This window comes from Triticum urartu, chromosome 6, assembly GCF_003073215.2.
Source record: "Triticum urartu cultivar G1812 chromosome 6, Tu2.1, whole genome shotgun sequence".
NCBI classification, from domain to species: domain Eukaryota; kingdom Viridiplantae; phylum Streptophyta; class Magnoliopsida; order Poales; family Poaceae; genus Triticum; species Triticum urartu.
This window is the reverse complement of record NC_053027.1, coordinates 11026711-11035478: the sequence shown is the minus strand read 5'-3', so window position 1 is coordinate 11035478 and position 8768 is coordinate 11026711. Positions and strand designations below refer to the sequence as shown.

Sequence of the window (8768 nt, the reverse complement as noted above, 5' to 3'; positions counted from 1 at the left end):
CTGCTATGGCCGAAGAATGTTATTCGTCTAGAGCCGGCCGAGAGCACACCAATAACCACACATCAACAAGCATGTGCGGAGACCACCACCCCGCCTACGCAATTACTAGCTCCTGTAGTGCCGGGTGAGAGCGGCGGACGACGTGATGAAGGGGGTGCAATAGTACTGGTTGATGTAATCGGTCCTGTAGAACAGAGAATGGATGATGAGATGGAGGTCGACCCAATTGGCTTTCCTCAATAAAACACGTATGAGTGTGACTTGGATATGATGAGTCAACTATATGACGAATCGGGCTATCAGCATGCTAATGAGGATATGGATGATCTGCCCGGGCAGGAAGGTCGTAGCAGGGATTGCAAAAAGTCTCTCTTCATGAAATCCTCACAGGACAAGCCTGAAGATGCCGCCTCAACACAGGCTCAACTAGCCGGGGGTCGTACAGTGCTTAGCCCGGGAACACTGGGGCATGGGTTAAGGAAGGGTCTGGAAGGTGTGCCCAAGAAAAAGGAGAGGAAGTGATCAGCGAAGATAGCTGCCTCCAAACAAGTCAGAGCACATAGCAGTTAGACGATGGATTCTGAAGAGCGTGTACCCGTGAAAGGTGTGGCCATGTTCCATCTCACGGGCGAGCCGATGATACCGCCGAAACCGCTGGAGGCACTATCAGGGGATCTCAGGAGACTGCACGACCATGTGCTGTCGACTGAGAAAAGCCTACTAGCCTCGAAGGATCCAGGATATCTGACATACGCGGCTCGTGTGCCTGGGGGGAAGTGCTACGTCGACACACGGCCCGCGGAGGTGTTCTTCCTGCGGTTTGACCATATCTTTGAGATGTTTCTGACAAGGCGGCTTGATTTTACAATCGTCTGCCTTTTTGCGCTACATATCAGCTCCGTCATGAAGAGAGAAGAAGTCTCGCAAATCTGTGTGGTGGATCCGTAATACATGCACGAGTCTTTCTTGAGTCTCGGCGACTTTGAGCGTGAAACTACTAGAGACTACCTCCAAAACTTCATGGTACAGAATAAGGACCAGGAAATTGTCCTCCTGCCTAATCATCCAAAGTAAGTCAGTTCCGGACAACCCTTTCGTACATTTCAATCATTCCTTCTCGCTCATATGGAGAATAATTTGAGGTGTCGTTTCCCCGCAGCAACGGGCGCGCCGTCCTTATCGTTCTTTACCCGCGAGTCTCCGACGCTGTGTATTTCGACCCTTCCAGAGACTACGAGAAGAAGGACTACACCCACATAATGAATATTCTAGATGATGCTCTCCAAGGCTTCAGCATTAGAGGTGGCCACATGCAGATCAGGAAACAAAGGAGTAAGAAGATGGGTTTCACGCATAAAACTAACTTCTGCTGCATCCATGTCCCAAAGCCAAGCAAGAAAGATGGATTCTACATCCTCCATCTCATGATTGAGTTCAGCACGGATCACCAAAAGCTTCGCATGACAACCAGAAATGATGATCATATCCACAAGTGGGTAGAATCTCATGGATAAGTGGATTATAAACTTAGAGATGACTTCTTTCCCATCCAAAGGGACCTTGCGACGATCATCATGAAAGAAGTTGTCGAAGAGAAGGGGATGTTCCACCACGGCCCTATATCGCGAGCTGACGTCTGAACTCGCATAGGCATGCAACGTCATGACCTCACGCTATGCAAGAAGCTAGGGTCCATCCTCGATGATATGAAAGGATGGAACTTCTAGTGATTTATGATGCCAATGATGATGATATGTGTCGGTTGAACTTGTATACTTTCTGTAGCGATGAAACTTTGTGATGTCCACGGTCCCTGCCGAACTTGCGTAACGCTACTTTGTTAGTTTGGGTACGATGACATGTGTACCTCTAGTTAATTAGTTTGCGTACTGTATGTTGCATCTAGTTGCTAACGCTTTCTTTTTCGTGTTGCTCTAGTGTATTTTGTTGCATATGATTGTACATCCTCGTGATGAAGATGCATATCTAATAGGTATATGAAGTGCTATGTCGTGTACAAAGGGAAGGTTCCGGGGTGTACAACGAGTGGCCTGAGTGTCAGGCGCAAGTGAATAGGGTCTCGGGCACCAGCCATAAAGGCTTCAAAAGCAGACAAGAAGGAGAAGCTAGTTACTTGAGGTTCACGCTAGCGCGAGAGAGGACTCGTAACCGCCGCCTCATGTACTGCATAGTTCCGCTCTCACTCATAGTGATAGCTCTTCTCGTGTATACCATTGTTTAGATGGATGACGTTGTAGTTGCAAGTATTCGAGACTTGCATGTATCGCTATTTTCGAGATGATGACGAGATACCACTTTGTGTTGGATGATGATTATGATGAGACTATTTGTATGTATATGCTATGATTACATTTGTGGTCTCGCAGCCATTTGTATGTGTATCATGATGACATTTGTATCTGCTAAAGATTCTTGTATAAAGCCTGTTCAAATACGAAACAAATATGCAGAAAAAAAATCAAAGACTACTAAAATTAGCAGTAGCGAGTGGAGAAAAGTTAGCAGCAGCATGATAGTAGCAGTAGCGCGTCCGGCCAAAGCGTGCTAGAGCTATTAGCAGTAGCGAGCTTCCACGTAGCACGCTGCTACTACACTTGTATAGTAGTAGCGCAGGCGTGCACGCGCTACTGCTACAGGTTAGCCGTAGCGCCTTATTAGTAGCGTCGGTCCCCGCGCTACTGATATACCTAGAACCCGCGCTGCTACTAGGCTTTTTCCTAGTAGTGCCACGGAGTCCTTCCCATCCTTTCCACCTCTAATCACGATCGAACCTGGATTGGAATTGATGAACGCCGAAGTTTTGGCCTTCAGCCACCGCCGCACACACTGCTCCGGATCTCGCGCTCGCCAGAGGATCTCCCTCCCCTGCCGCTTGAAGGTGCTCCAATCCACAGAGGAGAGGCCACCCAACTCACTGGCATCCGCCTCCTAAACCTGTGCCCGGTGGCGCCGCCGCCATGGCCCCCTACCCCTCAGTCTGCCTTCCCCATCTGCTTGACGACAATGGAATTAGCAAAGCACTAGACGACTATGGAACAAATAAAGCAAAACTTAAAAATAGAATATTGATATAATTGAGGCTCATTTAGTTGTTGGGGATGGAAAAACCTATAAAACTCCATTCTATACCTACTAATAAAGTAAGATGCGTTTCTCCAATTTTTTCATCCGTTCACCATTAATTTTTTTCTATCTGAGGTGGTATTAAACTTTTGACGTCGTCTGTTAGCAAAGGAAAAACGATTTCTGCAGAATTACGTGCGTGGGCCCCGCGCACTATGGCCCAGTAAAGTCAGCCCAGTTTTCCCTGCTCACGCAGCAATAAAAAAATCATATTTTCCGCACAATGCGACAAATAGTTTCAGCTACGCACAGGGCGCCCAAGACTCGGCGGCCCATTTTTGCTCGTGTTCTGTTTCAATTTTTAGTTTTCTGTTTCTTTCTCTTTGTAGTTCCTGTTAATTTTTTACGTTTTCACATTCTAAGTCTATTTTTTACTTTTCTTCTGAAATTCGAAATTTTCAAAAAATGTTTGCAATTTCAATTTTAATTTAAAATTCTTAAAAAGTTACGAATTAAAAAAGTGTTCCTATTCTAAAAAATGTTTGGATTTTTTTGTCATGCCAATAATTTTTCAAAATTTGAAAAATATTCCCATTTTTCCAAAAAATGTTGTTATTTTCCAAAAAAATAAAGATTAAAAAAACATTTGACAAATGTTCCAAATTCGAAAAATATTTTGTTTTAGCGATATGTGCAAAAACTGAAAGTAATGTTGGCATTAAAGAAACACATTTTCTAAAATTCTTCTGAATTTTCAAAACATAATCTAATTTCAAAAAATTGTTCGCAACTTAAAAAATGTTCATATTTTCTATAAAGGTTTATGTTTTTAAGAAATTTATGTGAATTTCAGGAGATGTTCCGTTCAAATTTTTTATTCTTGCTTTGTCTTAAAATCTATGGAATTTTCAAAAAATTGTACATGTTGCCAAGTATATTCGGTAGTTCATGTTATGAGTTCCAAAATTGTGTTCAATCTAAAAAATATTTACAATTTAATTTCTTTTGTCATTCTGATTTTTTCTGAATTTTAAAAATAATTCCAATTTTTTGGAAAATATTTAGTTTTTTCGAATTTGTGGAAGATTTAAAAAATGTTACAAATTTGAAAAATATTCTTGTTTTTGTGATATATTGAAAAAGTTGAAAATAATGTTTGCATTAAAAGGCACATTTTCTAAATTTCTTCTATGTGTTCAAAATATGTTCCCATTTCCTAAAATTGTAAACAAATTAAAAAAAATATCTTAATTTATAAACTCTCCATGCTTTTAAGAAATGTTTGTGAATGTCAACAAATGTTCCGCTCAAAAAGAAATCGTGTTTTTGAAATGTATGGAAATTTCAAAAAAATGTTCATAATTTGGAAAATTGTTCACGTTGCCAAGTATATTTGGCAGTTCATAGATATCAGTTTCTGAAAAGTTCAAAAAAAATGTTTTGAAGTTGATGTTGCATTATGTTCTTTAATGTTCGCGCTGACCATTGGTTAACAAGACGTGTTTGTCTGAGTGGCTAGCAACATGTGGTCGGGTTTTTGAGGTCGTGAGTTCGATCACTCCCATACTGGGCCTGCTCCATATCTGGACATCGAGATAAGTCAGCTTGTTCAGATTAAGGGACACCATAAATTATTAACGGTGATAGCTTCCATGTGCCAATAAAAAAGGATGTGCAGGTTAATTATAATTGAAAGAAATTATGGGCATGTGCCAGTACAACAGAAAATACTGGTTCGGCTCTAATTAAAGGGTGCCATGTTGAACTAGAGAATATGGTCATGTGAGGGTCTTGATCCATTCTTATATTAAGGAAGAGGCATGTAATTTCGTCATCCCATAGCAACGCACGGGCATGTGTGCTAGTACCTACTAATAAAGCAGTGCGTTTCGTCGATTTTTTCATCCGTTCACCACCGAAAAGAATTTTTTTTCTGTCCGAGCTGGTACTAAATTTTTATACATTTGTCTGCTAGGAAAAGAATTTTCGTACGTGCGCCGCGCGCTGTGGCCAGCGAAGCAAGCCCCCTTCTTTTTCTTCCCACGCAGCTGAGAAATTTTTATTTTCCACACCCGGCGATAAATAGTCGAAGTTTCGTACGTGACAACCTATAATGGGCTCGCCCATTTTTCTTTATTTATGTGTTTTACTTCTATTTTTGTTCTCTTTCCCGTGTCTCTTTTTCCCTTCCAAGTTTATTTTTCTTTTAGAATTTATTTCATAAATAAAAAATTCTCAATAAACTTTGAAAATTAAAGAATTTTTTTGGAAAATTTTTAGAATTCCGAAATTTTGTTTCAGTTTGAAAAATATTCGAAACATGCAAAAAAATTCCGTTTTCTCATTTTTTGTCAAAATTGTTTGAGAATTCTAAAAAGAAGATGGCATTTCAGAAAATGCTCTAGATTCAAAAAGTATTCTTGTTTTAGTGAAATTTTCACAATTAAAAATAATGTTCATGTATAAAAGATAGATATTTTTTAAAAATCTTATGAATTATCAATACATGTTCCCTTTTTAAAAAATGTTCATAAATTCAAACAATGTTCATGTTTTTATAAAAAAAATTGGTATTTTCAGAAACTGTTTGTGAATTTTATAAGATGTTCCCTTTCATATTTTGTTCGCGTTTTTCCAAAAGTGTACATAATTTTTGAAAAACTATTCAAGATTTAAAAAATTCTTCATGTTTCCGAGAATGTTTAGAAAGTTCATACCTTAAAATCCTCTTAATTGATAGGATTGAAGGGCCTTCTCTGGCATACGTTGACGTAACAAAACTCTTAAATGCACTCAATCAATGAATGGGAACATAGTGGATGGATTCCTTCACACGCGGCCAAACTGAGAAGCTAAGGGCCTGTTTGGTTCCGAGCCCAAATTTGCCATGCCTAAGCTTTAGTCATGGCACAACATCTTAGGCATGTGTTTTGTTCATTACTACACTTATGGCTTCTGACACTTCTCTAGTTATATGATCCACATGTCATAGGCTTAATTTTTTTTGCCAAATCTTGCCACACTTGTGGTGGCCATTTTGTTAGCCACACTTTTTGTGGCAGCCATACTTTGTCTATGGTTAGTTGTGGCAAAATTAGTCACGAACTAAACATGCCATAAATGTTCTTTTTTTGTGTGCTCACAGAGTTTTACTTGTGCATATAATTCTCACTGACTTTAAATGCATACTATTTTATCTCCAGTTGCAACACACGGGCATATGTGTTAGTAAGTCCCTATACGTAATTTCCCTGATGACATGGGAACCACTCCCACGATGCGGAAGATTTCCACCTATCCCGTTGGCTATTTGTCAACAGTGGGAGGTAAACCCAGGGAACACCATATCATTAACAAGTAATTTGAAATACACATCAATCATAACAGCTATCCAGCGGCACCCATTTCAGAACGACATTATTTTCATCGCAAGCTTTCTGACAAACACATAAATGTCAGTTTCTCATCAGCAGGCTACTCAAGAAAAGTAACCACATTGGAATAAATGCAAGCATACAATTGTCCATGCACGTCTCCAATACACTCCGAGACATACAAATTATTAGATCCGGATTAACTGAAACTAAAATATTCAACAGATTAAAACTTAGATAAAACTAACCGTGGCTCAGAACATAGGATAGGAGGTGCTCAAAGAAAAAAAAAATGAGGTGCATACGACACTAGCTGGCTAGAACTTGGAATACACCATGCTCTCAAACTTGGCATACAACAAACGCTTGAACTCCTTGAGAATTGAAGCCTCTATACACATGACTAGGCGTATGCTGCCATCCCCATGCGCGCTGTCAATCAGGTGCACATAGCCTCCGCGGTTTGATTCAGCACGCAACATAGCCAATGGCTTTCCCCAACTGAAATCCACATCATACACCGGCATGCCAAGCCAACTAACCACTCTCATATCTGTCGCTGGCAAACTGCCTGTAGCAGGGCGGTTGTCCGTCTTTGCTAGCTCGAGGTAGTCGACTGCAGAATGCACTAGCTCATCGTCCACCCGGCTGAGGCTGTCTCTAATCCGGCGCACTATGTAGGCCAGGTCACCTGAGGCGATGCCCCGTGCTTCGTTGGCAACACTTACGTATGTTATCGCGTTGCCGAAGTAGCCGTCCGGAAGAGGCGGCGTCATACTGCGCCGAACATTGGCCGGGAACACGAGGCGCGTCGTGCAGTTCGGCGGTAGCCGCCGGGCTAAACACATGCACTGCCACATGTGGGCACTCACGACACTAAAGGTGCTCATGTCGCCACCGCAGATGCGCTTGAGAGTGGAAACTTGGCCCTTGCCAAGGGTGAAAACCTCGTTCACAACTGGCCCCGACAGCTGCGACATGTTTACCTTGAGGCAAAAAAGGGAGAGGGTGTCGGGATGAACAAAGGGTGGGTTGCGCGCAAACAAGAGGTTGCGGTCGTGGTAGGGGGTCTTCACCACAGCCCAGTCGCCCTCCCTGGAGAAAGCAGACCATGTCTGGAAGAAGTGGAACGCGGCAGTGCCATCCATAGCGCCATGGTGCACTGCCGTCCCTAAGGCCACCCCACCACACTTCAAGAATGTCACCTACATATATGAATTTGTGGCACATATTACTTGCTTGTTACTATATGTTTGCACTATAATAGTGAGTTTGTTAAACAGAAAGACAAAAAGAAACCTACTCCCACCGTTCTAAACTAATTGAAGTTCTTTTGTCCCAACTCAAACTTTTTTAAGTTTGACCAAGTCAGTAGTATAATAGATCAACATGTAGAACACCAAATTAGTTTCAATAGATTAATCATACAATACATTTTCATACTATATATATGCTTCAAGCTATCACCAAATTTGATATGAACATGTTTTTCTATATACTTGATTAAAATTTAAAAAACTGACTTAGGACAAAACCAAAACTTCAAATCACTTGGAACAGAGGAAGTGGCCAATTAAGAAGAAATGAGACATACCTGAGTGCTGCACACGATGTCCTCTGAGTCGTCGGTGTGGGGAACAAACAACCCCCTTAACCTTGGTGATGGCTTGAACTCGCTAAAGTCATCAACGGTGAGGTGACAGTGAGCCACGAGGAAGGGCATGCCCTCGCCGTTGCAGTCAATCTCTAACCTGCCGTCGGCGTCGGCCCTGAGGCGGCCGGCCATGGGGTAGAAGGGCACGAGGGCCTTGCCCAGTGCTGTCTTCAACCTAGCCACGTCGAAGAAGTCGTCGACGGAACATCGGCGGCGATAGAAGTGGACGAGTGGGGTGTAGCCTCTGTTGGCTAGCATGAGGAGGTCGAGTGGTGACAGCCGCAGTGCTTTTCGCGGCGTGTCCGTGGCCGGTGTTACAAAGCAGGACTCTACCACCTGCACTTCCTCCTCACCGGCCATTCCGCAGTAGCTGTTTCTCCTTCTTGCTTTCGATGTCCCGTTCTCTTTCTTTCTTCTAGTGCTAGCTAGTTCGTTAGACATGGGCACTGAGCATCAATTATTTAAAGAGAAGGATCGCATTTCAAAAGCAGCAATTATTTAAAAGCATCTTTCTTTTGACATATGATCAGAATCAACCAGGACCAGACAATTAAAGGTAGTAAATAGAAGTTTATGGAGACATTCATGGTGATATGGAATCCTATCGTTTTCTTTACCCACAGCTGTAGTACGGTACCATGATGCTGTCTCCCATT

At 42.0% G+C, this 8768-nt stretch overlaps 1 protein-coding gene across 1 annotated transcript; it reads right to left on the bottom strand.

The window, feature by feature from the left end:
* Positions 1–6559: 6559 nt before the first annotated feature.
* LOC125516160 (hydroxycinnamoyltransferase-like) lies at positions 6560–8538 on the bottom strand. Its single transcript, XM_048681643.1, has 2 exons — positions 8053–8538; positions 6560–7663 (listed from the first exon to the last, which is right to left on the bottom strand). Exons 1-2 carry the CDS (start codon positions 8470–8472, stop codon positions 6776–6778), a joined length of 1308 nt encoding a protein of 435 aa, XP_048537600.1. The 5' UTR covers positions 8473–8538; the 3' UTR covers positions 6560–6775.
* Between the last annotated feature and the right edge of the window lie 230 nt (positions 8539–8768).